Below are 19,397 nucleotides of genomic sequence, written 5' to 3' on the forward strand. Positions count from 1 at the left end.
AATTCTTCCCCTGTTCTTGTCTGTGTTTGTCCGAAACAACTCATTTACGTGAGCACAGGATTCACGAAGCACCAACACCGCGGCTCCATCTCACCAACCCCAGCAGGCTCTGGATAACCTGGGCTACGTTCCATCATTATTATCCAGCATCTTCCAGTCCCACTTCAGCAGGACAAGTGAAACAAAAAGGTTTCAAGTATTTGACATCAGGTGGTGGCAAAATGGCTCAATTTAAGAATTGTGTCCATACAGAGGATTGGGGAACTTGCTTGGAAACGCTTCCCTTTCCCTGCGGTCTGTGCTTTGATTTCTCTTTTAATCACAGACCAAGGAATTCTATTTCCTGTTGCGGGATTTCCAGACTGCACCCCCATACAGCTCCCCAAGCATTTCCAGAACAGAACACGTAACAGAAATAGCCCGTTCTGCATAAGAACTCAAACACTTTTGCCTGGTTCGATGGGGAACGGGTGCCCCGGCGCAGGCAGAGCTCCCTGGAGCACTTGCTGTTTCCCGATGAGCACAGACCAGCTGAATTATCTCCTCCCCTCTCTGTTCCCTCACCCATAATTGTTTTCCTGGGCAGGATTAGAACAGACTGTACATTAAAATGAACCCCTTGCCCCAGCCGCATCAGCGTCAATTAAGCACGTTGACCCTTCATTTTTAAGTTACCATCCCAATAAGATCATCTCAGGGAGTATGAAGTTTTTCATATTTGATTTATTCCACGTGATTTCAGGCAACGTTTTCTGTGCGTTGATTTCCTCCCTCTCCCAGTGTCGGTCTCGTGATCTGCAGGAAGCAAAGGCAGCCGAGACAGAGCACAGGTACCACGTAAAGACAAACTAATACAGGAGGGCAATTAATTGTGCACAAATTGGATTTTATTTACATCTGTACCATTTGAGCTTCAATATTCAGCAGGACTCAAGCAGACAGGACCCGACGGCTACTGGGCGCTGGGCTGGGGCCACTGTCCCAGGCCCACAGGGGTGGGAAGGGCCAGCCCGACCCTGCCAGGGCTGCCACGCTCCATCCCCTGCTCAACACTCCTCCTTTCCCCTCGGCAAACGGAAACCACGGGAAACAACACCCGATCATCTGCTCCAACGGCAGAACACCCCGAGAGGCCTCCCAGGACCCGCTCGAGCAGATGCAGCAGCGTTTACTGAGAGCTCTGACTCTGCAGTTCGGGAGATATTTCAGAGAGAAATGCCCTCGTCAGTTTAAGAGCTGAGCCGCTGTTACGTGGGAGGGTTCCCATTTATACTTTAACTGTAGCTCAAAGCTTAAGCAAGTTCGGCATCGACCACGCTGGAGCCAGTGGGATCTCGGGTCTCTCTTGCACAGGTATTTTTTTAAGATGAGGGAAAAGCTTAACTGCAATCTTAGATACATAAACACTTTTTGCCACTTATCTCTACTGAAAAGCTTCCTCCTAATTTAATTCAACATTTCTCCAATAGAAGGAAAACCATATACTTAGTTTTCGTATTTTCTGTATGATTAACACATTGGTTATTGCAATAATTTTCTTATAGGCTAGACTTTGGGCAATAGTTTTTTAGTAGGTTTTAAAGCTTTGTGCTTTTCACAGGTTTTTTCCCCTATCTTAAGTTTCAAGCCGGATTCAGCATCTCTCTCTCGGGGGATCCAGTGCGTCTCCTGAGGTGGTTCCCAGTTTGTATCCCAGGGCTGCAGAGCAGCGGGTTCAGTTTCGGGTGCGTAATTATCACAAGAAACGTCAGCACTTAAACCCTCCTGGGCTTCTTGCGCTCTCCAGTCCCGGCACGTCCTGCAAACATCCCGACTCCCCGTCGGCGACGGGGCGGGGGGTGGTCGCAGGAGCCCGTTCTCAAACCGTGGTCTCCGTTTTCTTCACAGTTCGGCTGCGGAGGTGCTGGCATATCAACCTCTTCTCTTTCAGGTACCTGAGGTGGGGAGAGAGAGAGAGAGAGAATGCATTTAAGTAACACAGAATCCAGTAAAAATTGAACCAAATTCTACCGTGGTAGTTGAACGGCTGGAAAATGTATTAACGGAAGCTTTTCTGATAGAAAATGGCAATCGCTATTTATTTTTTTTATCCACGTTTCCTGGCCACTTCCATTCAGAGTGACTCTCAGATGGTCATCTGGTAACAGACCCACAGCTGGCACAGACTCTCGCAGCTTTTGGCCTCAGGACTCATATGTTCAGAAACAGCAGTGAGTTTTGAACTTGTACCTGTTTGTGCATTTTGAGCCGCTCCGAGATCTCACACCATTTATCAGAAGTGAAGTTTTAAAGGGACATTAAGAATTTGGCACTAATAAACACACTGCTTCCTAAACAGTACCACGGTCCGTGCCGCATTTATACTCCCCGAGGAAACACAGAGCAGCAAGGAGAGACTGAGGAACCAGCCCGGGGCTCAGAAGACAAACAAAATAAACAGGAATGACCCTGAGAGTCTGAATTTTCTGGAAAGATCCCCCCGTGTGGAGGTAGGTGGTATTTGCTCTGCATCCTTCAACAGCAACAGCTCCTCTGGGCGTGCAGGATGTAGAAGGATTATAAATCCCACCCAGTCTCACTGGAAGCAGTCACCCCACTCATTTTACTTCTATTTACCTGGCGATTGTCTGTTGAATCTCCTGCTCCTCTTCTTCATTTATCCTGTGCAGGATTGACTCCAAAAAGGGAAGATGAAATTGGATATATTGGGCAACCTGTCAAAAAGACAAGAAGTGCCCATCAGCGAGTACGTTAACTGGGAAAAATACTGAATTGCTGATATTTGATGATATACGTACGTCACTGCTGATCTCTTCCACGTCCCTGTCCATCAGAAAGAACTTGGCAACCTTCTCAGAGGGCCCCTGCAAGAGCCTGTGCAGCAAGGGAACATCTCCGCTCCTCAGCTGCTTCTTCTCTGGGATTGGAAATAAATGTGGTGAAGAGAGCACAGGACGGTGCCTCCAGGTACCTCAATGTGGTCAGTAGTCGTTTTTCTGGACAAAGATCCTATACGTGACTGATGGGCAACTATTAGATACCTCACAAGTCTCTACGACACATTCTCAGGAGGATGTGGAACCTCACTTACACTGTGCGTTTTCAAGAAATAGGCAGCTGCCAACAGAAAGAAGTTGCAATTTTGGTGGCCAAAGCAGCGTTTGGGAGACTGATCCCAGACCCATCAGCTTGACCGCAGCTCCCTAAAACAAAGCCTACTTTGTAATTTTCAAACATCATAAGATGTTTGATCAGAAGATGACACATCTCTAAGGGGTCTCCTGAAAAGCCACCCTGTCACACCGAGCCCACGCTGTCTGAGAAGGATGGACACCGCGATGAACCCCGTCACTCCGAGCGAAGGGGTCCCCACTCACCTCCGGAGGCGTGGATGATGTAAAGTGCAAATTCCTGGGGGCTGTTCTCGATCTGTTCAACACAAACAGAAAAGTCTACTCGGGCTGACTGACACTCAGTAGCATCAGAAGTAATTCTGCGATAGCAGAGTCTCTGGACGAGTTAAACGGAGAATTATCAAAAACAGTACACTAAGGAGCTACGTAGAAAAAAGATAGTGGAGAAACACAGCAGCAACAGTAAACAGATTTCTGGCTGGGTATAATCACATGGTAACGCAGACTGTGCCAAAGAAACTCCAAGGAAAAAAATAAAGTGGTTTCAGACCACTTCAGACCGCAGCACAGCACTCATCTCGAGCACTGGTTTTAACCGTGACTTTGTGGAGCTTCCCGAGTGCCTGGATCTAACAGGTCCCGTGTCCCAACAGGTCCTTTGTCCCAGCCCCCTGGGCTAAGAGAGAATTCCCCTTTGTTTTAAGGAAAATACAGTTACCGGTGCCCGTCACTAGAGGGAAGCCCGGCCACACGCATTAACCCAACATCCTTTACCTGCGCTGCGAAATGATAGAAGCGCAGCAGCATCAGCTCTTCTAGACCTAAACAGCCCTAAGACATTTGTAAAATAACAGGGACACCACCCTGTTCCTTAAAAATGGCCCATGTTGGTTTTTTTCTATGCTCTATTCTGTGTGCCATCCCCTCCCAGGTGTCTCCCGCACTCGCTTCTGCAAACACGCGGCGTTACCTTAAACTTCCGAAGCAGTTGTTCTATCACTTGTCTCGTTCTCATCTGGCTGTTGATTCTTATTTTGGTTTCTGATCCAAAAGCTGGAGTAAAAACTGATGTCTAGGAACAAGAATGGCAGGAAAAGGGGATGAGTGGGAGGTGTCCCTGCCCAGGGCAGGGGGCTGGAACCCCATGATCTTTAAGGTCCGTTCCGATTCTACAATTCTATGACTGCTGCACTCAGTGGCTGGGACTCTGAGGGGTGCCATAAACCAAGGGTGTCCTCAGGAGAGCATCCCTGGGCAGGGTTGAGCCCAAATCCTGGTGACACCAGTCTGGCCACGCAGGAGACGGCGGGGAGTCCTCCCCTTGGCTAAGGGGGTGCAGGGGAGGCCAGAAGCTCACTGGACATTTTTATCTGCCCCAGCACCCAACCTCAGGTGAGGAAACACAGACATTGGTACCTCGTAGTTGTAGAAGTGGCCGTTAATTGAAAACCTGTGAGTTTCCACTTCTGTCCTCGCTATCATGGGTGGCCTGGTCCTCTTTGGCACGGCCACAGCGTGGCTGGTGGCCCCGGGCAGGGTGGCACAGTCACGTTCCTGATCTCTCTTGGGCTTCAGAGTGCAGCTTTCGTAACAGGAATAACCTGGACAAAAGGGAACCGCATCAGTGTGTGGCACAGCTCTTCCCTCCCAGCCAGCACTCCCACGGGGAGAAGGTTCTTGGTGCAGGGATTTATATATATATATTTATTTTTTAACTATTTTTTGGGTGGGAGGAGTGGGAGAGGAGAGGGCACAGGCGTGCGGCGAAGAGCTGCAGCGTCTGCAGAGGCCACAGTTTGTTCATCCATTCGCTTCTTGGGAAGGATTCCTTGGTGAAAGCACAACTGGTTGAAAAATTAATCTGCAGAGCAATGTTTTCCCCAACCAGTGGTACATCAGCGTTTCACCAGCGCGTAATGCATGGGACAGAAACAGATTTCCCTTTCCTGGCAGGGAAGGCCTAATGCGTCAAATTACTTTTGCACAGTCCCAGAACAAAGAACTTTTAGTGAACACAAAAGCACCGGCACTAACCTTTCTTGAGGTCTGGCTTTTGTTCAGTAGATTTCAATGTCTCCCCACTAATGTGATGTAGGTCATCAAACTCTCCCCAGCGCGTCATTCCCCTGAAATACCAAACGTGTATTTATCATTGATTACTCCTCATGCACTCGGTGATTTCAATTACTCCTGAAGCCAGGCTTCGTGTAACACATTCCTAGCCCTGTTCGGCTTCACAGAACGTGACTACGGACTTCGCTGTGGTGGGCGAAGCCGGTAATTTCAGTTTATGTCATAATAAAATTAGTAAGATGCGGTGTGACTAGGGATCCCAAACGTAACACAATCCTATTTAGGGCCTGTTGAACATCCACCACGACGTCCCCTAAACAATTTGCAGCGGTTATTTACCCGTTTTATAGCAATGCCCTGGATTAATGACAGGGTGCCGGGCAGGCGTGCAGAACACACACACATTGTGTGGACGCACCGTGTCTGTTACATGGAGGGGGACATAAAGGATTAAATTCCCGCAGTAGCCCCTCGTGCCACCCAAACCAGTTCTGTACAAGAGCAGGGCATTCAGTCCAGCCCGTTTTAAACCCCAACTTTCTTTATGCCAACATTTGCCTATTTCACTGCATAAACTCTCTAGCAGAAAGCCTTTGGCCAGTTACTGCTCTGACTGAGAATAAAACAATTGGTAGGAAAATATTAAGAATCCATTTCCTATATGAATTCAAAGCCATATTCAACGAACTCCAGTGAACGTGCCAAGCGACGCTCTGGTTGTGTTCCCTGCATTTAAGGAGTTCATTTAAGCTCAGGCAGGGAAGCTGCTCCGCATACCTCACAGCGTGTCGGGGCAGCTCCACACTGCTCTGATCGTGAATTAATATTTACTTTAAGATTCAGATCTCCACCACTCAGACGTTTTTGTAAGAAACAAAAGGCAAAGCATAACTTTAGCTGCCAGACCGGACCCTTCCTGCCGGCCACACGCACCCGGGACCAGGACCCGGTCGAGGGAGAGAGAGAACCAGAACTGCCTCAGACTCGAGTTCTTTGCTGGGTTCTCCTGTCGGGTTCCAGCCCTTAATTTCAACAGCAGGAGACAGGGAGGAAGACTGTCCCTGACTTTACTGGAGCTCCACAGCTGCAGTGGTGGTAGGATTAAATTGACAATTCACACACGTACCACAGACAATGGATAATTAAGAACACGAGCTCCGAAATACAGAATTTAGCAGGGAGTCAGTCAGGGTGAATATTCACCCCCCGTATTACACATCGCTCAGCCTCAGCTCCTCAGATACAATTCCAAATTCACCAACCAAGGCTGGGAAATAGTGTTCAAAACAGCAAGAAGAAAAATCCTCGAAGAACCTACATCAGTTTTTAAAGACATGGCCAATCTCGCAGGAGTCAGAGCAGCACAAGGCACTGATGGGAGATGCCCCAGGCAGCAGCCCAAATCTGTCTCTATTTCTAAGGGGTTTTAACATTAGATCTCGCGTGGACAAAGCCAGAATTCATTCCTTGGCTCTAACCCTGTCTGGAGATCAATGGGGTCCCACCTGGGGTACCCGGGAGGGTAACATGCCATAGACAATCACTTAGCACTGACCTACCAGCTTTTTGCTTCATGCTGGAGAACGTGCACCCGCATGAGGTCTTTCGGGGGCTACCACCGTTATTAGGTGTATAGACACACGGGGGGGGGTTGTACGTTTTTACATGTATACATTTCTATACATATAGACAAGAGCAGCCTCCTCTACCTTCTCAACAGCTCTCCAGCTGAAAGCCAAAGATGCTACCAAGATGCATCCTTCTGCCCAGCAGAAGCTGTTGAAAGACCACACCACTGGGCAAGCGACCACCACAGCCTCTGGGGCACCTGGGACAACCAGGCAGCTGTGGCCACCGCAGCCACCTACCCAGGCTGTCCTGACACACCAGCCTGCCTCCTCCTTACTGAAGTCGGTACATTACCTTTTGCCAGGGAACAATCCCACGTTCTCTGTGGACTTCAGGGTTACGAAGGAGGGTATCTGCTTCTCATCCTGAATTTTCAATCGGATAGGGTGTCGCACTCCCCAAAATATTGACAAGATTCCTTCAATAAATGGTTTGCTTCCTTCTCGCTGGAGGGGAAAAAAAAGGAATAAGGAATACTGCATAAAAATTGAGTAATAATAATCAATTTCCCCTCAAAGTAGCAGGAATATGTTGAAATCACCAAGGCTGACACAGCCCTGGAATAGGTCACCTCGAGAGGCTGTGTCATCTCCATATTTAAGATATTTCCAAGACAGGTAGCTAAAGCTGCACCTGACCTGGTCTTGTGTCAGCATTAGCCTGACTTTGACCAGGAGGTTTTCCAACCAACATGCCCATAATTCCATACAATTCCATGTCAAATCCTATTTGTTCTACTTGGATGAATAGCTCTTCCGAAACCAGGGTGCCAAGAAGGTGCTAACGGGGAAGGACAACCGCTGGTGAAGGAGGAAGCAGCAGTTAATGGTCCGTGTTCACACAGGGCACTGCATCAGTCCCCGTTCTGCTGACACACAACTCTCGCTGCTGGGCGGGCTGGGACAGAAGAGCGAGGACTGCCCAGAATTGTACCGATGTCCTTTTGGATCTTGGTATGAGTGAAATAACAGAAAGGCAGCTCGTGGAGAAGGGAGTTCAGAGCTCTAAAGCAGGGGCTCTGGTAGGAGAGACACAGTTCATGCTTTAGGCTCTCCTGGTCTCCAAGAGGATGCGTTCCCAGGGCCACGCTTACGAGCGTTTTCTCTGCACTGAAGGGTCACACTCGAGCAGAGAGCAGCAATCTCTTCTCCTCACAGCATCTGACTCCAGCACTCACTGTGGCGCTTGTATTCCAGTGATATATTCCATCTAACACACTAACAGAGAACAGGCATCCTACACCGGTCACTCCAGCCACGTTAAACATCACCCATCAGCACTTTTCCTACTATTACACTCTGCTTTTTGAGTTAGTTTCACACGATCCTTACCTGATTGTGCGACAGTTGCAGATTTTCTTGATCAGAATAGTAAGAGTTGTACGTCTTCAGAAGAGAACTGAGCTGCTCTCTAGAATGAAAGATGACAAGGAAAAGAATCATTTTTAAACCTCTGTATCGCTGTAAAGCCCAGGTGCTCAGTGGCAGGGTGACAGCCCGTATCTGTGTGCAGGTTTCTTAATGATTAATACATCATTTTCCGGGACTAAAATTCTGTCAGGATACTGGGCTGCTTCTAAGTTGCTTCTGCGAAGACGTGATACACAGAGGAAATCAATTAGTCATGCTCTGATGTGACGTTAATAACGCTGCCCCAGAATAACTCGTACTTTGGACTTGTGTTATGGTCACGAGGGGGAAGCAAACAGGAACAACGCTCCCGTGCGCCGGCGCTGCAGATTGTTCTGGTGAGGTTACACTTTGCTTCCCCTGCGTGATGGGTTCCACTGGGTTTTTATATTTTCTCAGATTCTCTTCTTATATCAAAATACCTACAGTACGCCTAGACACAATATTTCAGTTTGTTTCTGCTTGAAACACAACAGCTTCACATTAAGTCTCTGCTCGGAGGAGACAGGATGGAGATGAAGAGAACCCCTGCCAGCAAGCAGGGACCGTAAACGTGCCCATCACCTCAGATCTCAAACAGAACTGCATGATACAGCTAAAAAAAGAAAAAAGGCAGCATAACATTCTGCTTTGAATTCACTGCGCTGAGGCAGGAAGGCGATGTGAGGCACACGGCTGCTAAAGATGTTTAAAACTTAATATTTAAGAACCACCATCGGACTTAACTATACCTGTCTCCATCCTTGCTAAACTCACAATGCTGCAGGAGAAGAGGGTTTCAGAAAACATCTCAAATTTGATGGCATTTCAAAAATAACCAAATTAAAGGCCACAGTCGCCACCTCCTCCCTTTGGTAACTTTGTCTGGGAAGAAAGAACTTTAGCTACTGGATTTTAACTACGTGATTTCCAAACCTCCTGGGAAATGTCAGCAGAAATTGGGCCACTCATCATCCCGAGCAGCCGAGGCAGCGCAGGCAGCCCTCCTGCGGCATCCCAGGAGGGTTAAAGCCACCCGGGCAGGACAAGGCCATCTCTCCATCAACATCCCCTGCAAACGGGCAGCGATACGTGGCATGAACCACGGAGACAAAAAGCAAGTTGGAGCTCAGGCTAAAGAGGACCAAAAAGAGACAGAATTACGTGAAATGTATTTCAGGAGCATCAGGAGCGAAACGCTCCTCCACGCAGCAATTAAACGGCAAAGATTATTTAGACTGTCGTTCAAGAAAGCCATTTTCCCCAGCAGAGATAATTAAGCATGGGGAACAATTGCATGGAAACGCACAAGTTCTTCCTCCCGGACAACCTTTAAACCAACTGAGCTGACTGTCAAGATGGGTTAATGTACGGTCTTGCAGCCCTGAGTGAAGACACCAAGTTTGTTTCCAAACAGTGTCTGTTATTCCCATGTTTGTGTCTCATACAGATACTATAACAGCTGAGCCACAGGCACCACTTGCAAACTCTTCTCAGTCAGTTCCACAGAGACCCACTGAAACTATCCAAGGCCCATGTACCCTCAGAAGTACTATTACAACTCCTACACCAATTTAAGTAAAAAAAACAGAAAAACCTCTACCCCAAAGACAAGAACTTAATTCTAGCACCATCACTGAAAAACAAGTCGCACAGAGGAATAACACCCAGTAGAAATCACATTTTATTATTCCAACAGTCAGAGTTCACCAAGAAGATCACAGAAATAACGTCGGAGGTGCAGGAATATCTGGTCCAAGATCCCAAGGGTCTCTTCCAACCTAGACGATTCTATACACCGGGTATTAGACAGCACCTGCAGAGAGACCCATGGGGAGAGGAGCTTCACAGTGCAGCTTGGGGCATGGGAAACACCACCAGGAACAGTTGCAGCAGAACTTTTAACAGTTGTGTCACAAGACAGCCACGTCCCAGAACGCGAGGACATTATCAACGGTGACAGTGGCACCCTTATCAGAGATGACAAACCTAGGAGTGATCTCTCCCCAAGGAACGGGATCAGCTTGTCCCTCACTGCAGAGCAGCTCAGGAGGGTATTTCCAGGGGTGAAGTGAATATTATTTCAGAGTATCTCTCTCTGATCAGACTGTGCCTCAGTTTACTCAAACTGACTCCTGCACAGCTGACTCTGTAAACTTAATAAAGAAGTTAAACTTAATAAAGAAGTTCTGTAAACTTAAATAAAGAAGTCAGTGCTGCTCCAAGGGAGCAGGGAATGCATTTATATGTATATCTATATGCCATCCGCAGAGTGTGCAAGTGAAAATCTTCAGAACTCGGCTACATCCTGTTCCTTGGGGAGCCTTTTCCCGTGTTGAGAAGGGAAAAGATTTGCTCAGCAGGTAACGTTAGGGCAAGGCCTGCACCACTAAACTCCACAAGGTTAACGGCATTCCCTTCCAACACTCCGCATGTAAATTATTTACTTTGTTAACTTCCTGCAACTCCCCCCCAAAATATCTTAAAGTGGCTTTACCAACAAAGCGCTGGGCTCCAAAGCGGCATTTTCAACATTTGCTTCAACTCCCTTTGCTCTTAAATCCTAATAACACAAGTGGGGAAAGCCCTTCCTTCCATTGTGCTGGAACAGCTCAATACAGGTCCTTGGCATCCCGTGAGCTATCAGGAACTGTATATTTAGGTCATCCCACCAAAAGGGAAAGTCCTAATAGACTTAGATATGAATCACATACAAGCGAAATTTTGATCGTGCTGGCTCAAGGTAAACAAGATTAAGCACGTTTTGGCTTAATGCAGATGCAATACAAGATTAAGGTGCAAGGAGGAGACAGGTGGTTTAGTTTGACAGACCTTGCAATAGACCTGCTGATCCTGCTTGCGAGGGCTTCAAAAAGAAATCTTTTTATACTCTGCAGCCCAATACCTTTGGCAATCATTTTATTGACCACTGTTATTGCGCAGGTAGAAGGTCGGGGAGATCAGTTCCCCGGAGATTAGGAATACGTAAGGACTTGGGTCACACTCCGAGGCCCATCTATTACTCTCAGTCCACGTTGGCTGCAAAGGCAAATAAAAATCACAAGCTAAAAGCACTAAGTGACATGGAAAGGGTGATCTCCAAAGCAGATTCTGTTTCTCAGAGCAAGCTCTGAAGATTTTCACTTAGTTTTTTGCCTTGTCTAGGAAAACTTCCCATTAACTTTCACAGAAGTTTGCACAAATACATCTTTGGGGTTTTAGTCTCGCATTAGTGCAACCAACGGTGACGAATCACATAAGCCATTAGAAAAGGCCCGAGGCAGAGATTTAACAGCAGCTTTCCCTGGCTTGTTTGTCCTTGTGTAGCCGAGAGACATTAGGAAAGAAAATCTTTCTTCTTTTAGCCCCAGAAGGAGTAACACACACCAACCTACTGGCTTCCAGGACAGGTCTTGGTGTCACACATCTCCACTAGGAAGACCCAAAGACTGCCCTAACCAGAGGCCAATGGTCACCTCTTCAACTACACTGCCAGATAACCAGCGAGTGGCTCTGTGGTGTTGGGAGACTGTTCCTCACAGCCCGGCTTTGTGACAACAGCCAAAAGCAGCCCTTTGTGGATGCCAAAGCCAAGGAACTGGTAGAACAACTTAGAGACAAACTCCAAAAAGGCAGCGTTTACTGCAGATTCACCACTTTCCTCAGTAATGAAGGCGGGATACCAGGGAGCTGTAAGGCCAAGCGCCCCCGTGGTAAACCACAACAAAGCCCAGAGCATGTTCTCTCGAAACACTGACCCAGGACAATTCACCTGTGTCCTCTCTTCTCTCCCCAGCCTTACACATTCATCCACGGATATTTATGGCAGTTATGCTTAAAGACGCAATGTTCACCCAGCCAAATAATCCCACACGCTTGGGTCAGCCTTTTGATCCAGCCATTGTGCAATTCCCCGGCAGCAGGCTCGCCGTGTCAGCAGGATCTGCACGATACAGCTGGAAGAGGAGTAACGTAACAGCAGATTCAAGGTGTAGATGCGGGACGATAGTCTGGAAATTGCATTGGAAGCAAGCTCGAGCGCATGCGGAATATGTTAGGGATTCTAAAAACACCTATTCGGGGTTTTTTGCATGGCAAAAAACTTGAACAGTACTTTAAACCATGACTCTGATGCAGAAGGTTCTCAACCAGGATCCCCATTTCACCACTTGGAGAGGCCAATATATAGAGGAATAAAAACCCAGAGACGCTGGTTCATCTGGAACACTTCCAAACGCTGCTGTGCCAAGGATATGAAAGTTGACACACATTAATTACCTCCGACACAAAAGCACTATGTCCGAAATCAGTGGCAGTATAAAAGGAACAGCTCTTCAGGGGAGGGGAGAGATGCATTTATTGCCTGTGTGCTTTGGGCAAAGCTCTGACACCCTTCCTTAAAAAGGGAGAAATCAACGGCTCTGTTCACGCCACATATGAAAGTATCGGGATTCAGATGCAAATACCTACGGCAGCACAAGAAATTCTACCGCAGGCCCCATCCTGGGGTGCATTTATGGTGAGCTGCTTCCCACAGGAACAGCAAGAGGGATGGAAATGAAGTGAGAAAAGAGCCCCCTCTTCCAGCTCCCGTGCTCTGGTCAACAAGGGAAAAATCAGTCCCCTGAAAAGGGGATGGAGCTCGACGCCAGGAGGCTCAGGGTTTACGGCAGCATTAGGAGAAATTCCTACCAGCCAAGTTTGACCACAGAAAAGCATCCCAAGCAATACAGTTTGAGTGCAATTCCAAAGTTTTTACAAATAGGTTAAAGAACCGCTTTCACTCGCCACTGCCGGAACAGAGCTGGGAGCCCGATGGGTCTCCCTGCAAAGAAACCTGCCCTCTGGGACCACAGACCAGAGCCCGTGTCTCAGGCAGGGGAGCTCAGGTTAGGCACTGGAACTCACGTTCAATTCCAGCAGATTTCAAAGACAGGAAGCTCTTCTTCCCTAATTTGGAGCTTTATTTCAGTATCCTCTAAAAGTGCTGTTCTACCTAATGAACAAATCCAGACCAAAGGGTTTAATGCTCTGCTCTTTGAAATCCATGCAAAGGGCAACTTTGTTCTGGACACACTTGGCAGAAAGCAAGTTGTAGGAACTGCTGCTGCTACAGGCTCAGCTCTCCACAAGATCCCCTGGTAATGAATAAATATGGAGTAACTTGGAAAAAAGTCATTAAAAATATATATATATTTTAATAATTTACCTGGTTATGAACTTCTCCTCGTTGATGGAAACAGAAGGCAGATGCTGTGCTTTCATAGTCACTTTCTTCATTTATTCAGAAGAGATCAATCTAAACAAAAAATAAAAAAAAATTAGTTAACTAATTTAATTAGTTAATTAATTTAACTAAAAAAAGTTAAAAAAATAATTGTATCCACACTAATGCCCCTAAGAACGACTAAATGGCAAACACAACAACAAAGCTTCAGTTTGCGAGGTGAAACAGGCTCAGGCACTCGAGCTAAGGGCTAACTCTACCATATTTTGACTACTTTGTACTTAGCCCCAATACCCGAACATTTCCTGCTCCTAGTAAAAAAGCCATCAGCCATTCCCACCAAGTATCTCCCAGTACCTTAAATCCCAAGTACCACACAAACCAGGACTTTCCAAGCAGTTTTAGGACTACTCTACAACTCAACTCCACGATTATGCTTGACTTTTAGTAGACTGCGACTGCAACCCATTTACTGGTTAGGATTCATTTGTTAATTATGGATAGAGTATTGCCCAGGGTCATCAAAAAAATAAGTGACTCAGCAAATCACCCTAAACCAGGTTCATAAAACTAGACAAGAGAAGGAGAAGTGTTGATCATAGGCAGAGTCCTGCAGCTGAGATATTAAAGAGAGAAGAAGGCTATAATTAAAGTGATGTAGCAATATAATTTACAGATCACCATGTAGCGATTCCAGCATGTTATGCAGGCAACAAGCCAGACCCATGAGACTCCGACAATGCATTCTTCAATCAGTTTAATTATGGAGTCTTGGCTGCTTCCATTCCCCCTCAGGTACTAGAGGAAAAGGCAGACTGAGGAAAGTAAGCAGAGAGACTCAAGATTGTTTTTCCAGTGCAGTATCTGTTGTCAGTCTCAGCCCAAGCGGCATCACACCGATGGGTGGGCAAAAATGAATCCCATGGAAAGCAGTAAAATCTCCAAGGATTGCACTGGAAGTTGACTACTCCACTTTTACTTCTTACTTGGGCGTGATGACCGAGGAATTTGCCTAACATGGACGTGATGTCCATCCTCCCTCACACCGGGAGATGGACTCGAGTCTGGTTTCAGACTGCAGGGGAGAGAGCCCGGTGAACGACCTCTGAAAAGCAGTTTATTGTCTACAGTACTAACGACAAGCAGCCTTCAGAAAAATCAATTTAGGAAAGACATTCAAGCTTGAAAAGACTGCAGCTAGCTAAAGAGTTAGCGCTTAGCTTCTGCACAAATGGTCCCTCACTACTGAGATTCTTTTTTAGCAGAATTACATAAAGTTTCCATAGTCATAGATGAATGACTTCTAAAAAAGTACACGTGGACAAATGAGAAGTTTTGCATAAAAATACATTCTCTTCAACCTGCAAAGCACAGAGGAAGTTATTTCACAGCCTCTGAAAGCAGAGTGCAGCACCACAACGAGCTGTCCGTGGGCAGCCGGGGTTTCTAACAGTGCTCACTGCAAAGGGCAGGACAGATCCCAGTGCCCGTTGTCCTTTGGGTGACATCCATCGAGGCAAAAACATCCCCGAAAGCCAAATAAGGGACTTCTGTACAGACATGAGTTTGTCTAGGAGGAGGAGACCGCTGTACGCCCGTGTAATAGTGGTGTTTCTCTGCCTCCGAGTTCAGTAACCATCGGCCACACCGTGAAATCTGCTTTTATGTGATTTACTAATACCTCCGACTGAATCAGCTGCCTGTGCCAATGGAGTTGCAAAACAATTTTAAAAGACGCAGAGGAGTTTATGTACATTGGCACCTGAACAACTGGATGCACGCTTGGGCTTCCTCCCGTCTGTCAGGAAACAACACGTTGAGGAGAGCAGATCGCCAAGCCACCACTGCTAAACGTAGAGCAGCGGCTCCAGCAAGCTCTAGCCCCGCTTCGCTGCTCATGGATGCGTTCTTTTCAGTAGAATTTGACCTTAAAATGATTCATACGAAAGAAAAAGCCGATCTCTACAGATCCAGAGGCGTGATCTTTACGCAAAAAGAAAAGATTATCACTGGACTAACCGTTGTGTTACGCAGTCAGTGGCTCTTACTAAATTATTTGCCTTGAAAACCTTGAGCGTATCTCAAGTCACTAAAATGCTGACAAGGAAACAAACTGGAAGGGTAGCTGGTGATGGGAACAACTCTTCACCAGCGCCTCCCCCGTTTCTCGCCCTCGCTGCCCCATTAGCCGGGACAAAGACCGGCCTTTTCTCCTGTAGCCGGGGCAGAAGCACAAAAACCCACTCGTTAACGTTTTCCTCAGTGGTGGCCAGTTCTGCTTATCAGGCTGGTACAAAACATTCCCACCCCCCAGCTCACCCCAGGGACAAACCACCCCTCTGTACCCTTCCCACGGGCACATTTCGGCTACACACATCTTACAGCCCTAATTTTTAGTAAACCCCAAAACCTGCGGGTTGGGACCCGGCAGTGACTTCCCCAGCGCGTTTGTGACACCCCAAGTGACAGTGTATTTACACTGGGGCTCCATAAACCCACAGAGCTGTCACACTTCCTATCACCCCCCGGCATTTTATCGTTCTCCACGCCACTTCCTTGTAGCTCTTTTGAGGAAGCCAAGAGCAGTGTGGTTTTTCTATTGTTCCCTTTGGTTTGAACTAATACGTACTAATTTCCCAGCTCGTCCAGCAGCACACGGCTGTGCCCGTCTGTCCAAAGCTCTCTCCTGACTGGCTTGGCCTCAGGCAGGCTCTTCAGTGTGATGTGAAACGGGGCTGGAACCACAGCATTCTCTCAGATGGGCAAGACCTTGGAAGCGGGACCTCGGCTGGACTAACCTCCTGGTCCGAGACTTGACCAAGAAGAAACTCAGGGAAAGACCGACTGAAGCCTAAAGTACTCTTGGAAGGAAAGAAAAGACACAGAAGGGCAAGATAGGGGTAAATCAGAAGTGGGGCAGATGCCAAATAAGCAACTCCAGAGGCAGACTGGGAAAAGGAAGGGGAAAAGAGACCACTGCACAATCCCAAAGCTGTGAGAGATCAATGGCCACATCAGGGCACAAGGCAAATCTCACAGAGGCAGTGAACGTTACTTTTCTCTAAGATTTATATCTTACCTGAAATGTTTGATGTGTTTTGGGGTTGGGGTTTTGTGTGGGGTTTTTTTTTTTTATTGTACAAAACAAAGCAAAAAAAACCAAAGTCCAAGTGTTAGTGGAGAGGCAGATGAGAGAACTTGCTTCATTTTATTATGTAGGGCGATTTTTAAGTTACTTGCTTAAGGGGACAGCACGGGGACAGGACAGCGGAGCAATGACAAAGCAAAGGTGAGAGCAAACGGCCGGGCAGATTTTTACACCAGGATGAAAGATGGCCACTGGAGAGGAGGGCTGGAAGGAGAGGGATGCTCAGCATCCAGAGCTGAGCCAAGCAGGGGCAGCGAAACTGCATTTCAATTTGTATATAACAGCCTGGCCATGCTTTTTGGTGCATCCTTAACACTATTAAGCTGGGGACCGGGGAGTGAGCAGTGTGCGACACACAGCTCCTACCAGCGGTAAGAACAACTAAAACCCCAAACCTCCCCAAAGGTTTCCAGGTGTTTTGACGCAGTGCTTCCCAAAGCTGTTCCGAAAACACACTGAGCCAGGATGGGGTGAACCCTCTCTGTTTCTCGTACGGAAACCACAAGGCTCAGCAGTCTATTAACTTACCTATCGACAGCTCACACATCTAATGGTTCGTAGAGCACAAAGAGCTAAGGCACAATAGCACATAAACCTGAGGCATTTGCTAAACTCAGGAGCGCCTGGAGTTCAGCAAGATTTTGGGCCATTATCTGTTACTATAAAAACGTGTTTAGGATTTATTCACATTCATAAGAAATTGAGGATCAGCAGAATAATTTTACTAGTCTTTACCTCGTCACGTGCTATAGTTATATGAGCCTTTGTGTTGGGTTTCTCTTTGGGTATTTTATTTGTGTTTAAGTTAGATGTCCTACCACCAAACCAAGCGGCTAATCAGAACGAAGTACTCACTGCGAACACTTGCACTTTCTCCACTGAAAACAAGGGGGCTTTTTTCTGTCTTGCAAAATACTTCACAATTTATTTTTAAAATGAACTGCTGCAGTTCAGAGCAGGAACAGCACTACTCGAATGCAAAACACAGTGTAACCCCTGCGCTCAGGCAGGTCCAGAACGGGCTCTGATTTACCAAAACCAAAAGAAATCTGGTATTTATCAGTGAATACGGCCCCTTAACTTCCTGAGCCACAAAGGAAGATACACAAGCTCCCTCCCTTCACACAAACAACGACAACAAAGTAGGGCTTGCACCAAATGTATTGCAAACTCTAAGTAATCCATTATTACGAAGAAAAGTTACTTTCTGTTTCAGGTCGCTTAGGACAGACAGCTTTTACCCGCCAAAAAGAACAGACAAGGTCACCGACGTAACCTATTAAATCACGCCGGCGCTGGATGAAGGGCAGCAGAGGCTTATGCCCACGTACACGCCGAGCAGCAGCGCTATCATCTGTCCCTGTTAACCACAGCCCACTCAGGCAAAGCCACCTCCAGATTTAGGAACTTCTTCAATGAGAATTTCTGACCGAACGTTCCTCCTTCCCTCCGGCACCCTAATTACCCAAAAGGAATTTGGCTGGAGCTGTGGGTGACTGTGAAGGACCTTGCTTCCCACTGGCACAGCAGGTTACAGGGCGAGCGGAGGAGCAGCTCCAGCTTTCCATCCCGCTTACCTGAACATCCGAGCGGAGACGGAGAAGCAGAGGAGGAGTTCCACGTCCCTTTCCCCGAGCCCTGGACAAGGCATGACAGCGTTGCGCCGGCTGACAGCTACTCCTGCCACTTCATGGAGCCCACAGAGCTGGTAATTACTGTTTTGCTTAAACTGGGAGTGCTGGAAACCCAGGACACTCCCCACACCTCGGTGCATGTCGGGAATATTTACCTACCCACTTTCCTTCCTCCGAGCCAGCGGCTGACAGGAGCGCTCCCTTAGTCACGGTTACACCTACGGGGAGGCTCCGGTTAACACTTTAATCACTAACTTCATAACGAGAGGCAACCTGCTGACTCTAGGTAATTATTTGCTGACAGGACGCGCCCTGAAACATCCTGTGCTGAGAGCACTGTTATGCTTTAACCTCTTGTCTGTTTTCTAATCCGTAGGATTAGGTCATTTTTCCTTCTCCAGATGTTCAGTGGAATAACCAAGACACACCATCAGATGATACCTAAATACAAATATATGGATTTGTAACATTATGTCAAAAATTCTGACAACACAACTCGTTCACTTAATCACATACAGCTGTATATCCAATTTCTTGCCTAACAGCCCTATGAATACTATTCATTGGGCAAGAGTTGTGTCTGTGAGGGAGAAGGCATCGCTGCTTAGCTTAGTTGCTCAGTAGCTAATTACATAAGCAGATGTTTAAGCTGTAAAAAAAAAAAAATATCTGAACCACACGTACCTTCCAAGTTCCTACTGTTTGCCCATCCATTTACAGCAAGCAATTTATCCACAGGATCAAGCCTAAAACTGGAAGTTATTGGGCCACAGAGCATGAAAAAGACTGAGCTTCAATATGCCTTCATACCCATCTTATTGTAGTGTGATTTATATCGAGTTATTTCTGTTTTATATAATTTTATGTCAGGGAGAAGCAGGACAGACCCATAAATATTTGATTCCTTAGCACATCATTATCCTCTGGTGTCCTCCTCTCGGGAGCTGGACTCATTGCTGTACAAACACCACAATCTACATGGTATTTGGGATTACTGTTTATACTGCAGTTCCTAGCTCTGCACCTGAAAAATATTTCAATCAAGACTTCATTGTGTACAGAGCATTGAAAAGTCTTTCAGAACACAGGAAAGAGTCAACAAACGAGATTTTTGCTCAGTTCAGAACAGCACAGAAGCTCCATACTGTGGTGGGCTCAGAGCTT

At 47.0% G+C, this 19,397-nt stretch overlaps 1 protein-coding gene across 2 annotated transcripts; it reads right to left on the minus strand.

Annotated features, from left to right (window-relative positions):
- Positions 1-867: 867 nt before the first annotated feature.
- Positions 868-18,336, minus strand: RASSF6 (Ras association domain family member 6). 2 transcript variants are annotated; one of them, XM_074147540.1, is made up of 12 exons: positions 18,177-18,336; positions 16,081-16,312; positions 13,434-13,523; positions 8,168-8,246; positions 7,131-7,282; positions 5,169-5,260; positions 4,551-4,735; positions 4,105-4,206; positions 3,378-3,429; positions 2,799-2,917; positions 2,617-2,714; positions 868-1,934 (listed from the first exon to the last, which is right to left on the minus strand). In XM_074147540.1, exons 3-12 carry the CDS (start codon positions 13,502-13,504, stop codon positions 1,859-1,861), a joined length of 1,026 nt encoding a protein of 341 aa, XP_074003641.1. In that variant the 5' UTR covers positions 13,505-13,523; positions 16,081-16,312; positions 18,177-18,336; the 3' UTR covers positions 868-1,858. The 2 variants fall into 2 exon arrangements, with proteins under 2 accessions (XP_074003641.1, XP_074003642.1); XM_074147541.1 differs by lacking the exon at positions 16,081-16,312.
- Positions 18,337-19,397: the final 1,061 nt, after the last annotated feature.

This window comes from Numenius arquata, chromosome 5 (assembly GCF_964106895.1).
Source record: "Numenius arquata chromosome 5, bNumArq3.hap1.1, whole genome shotgun sequence".
NCBI lineage: Eukaryota > Metazoa > Chordata > Aves > Charadriiformes > Scolopacidae > Numenius > Numenius arquata.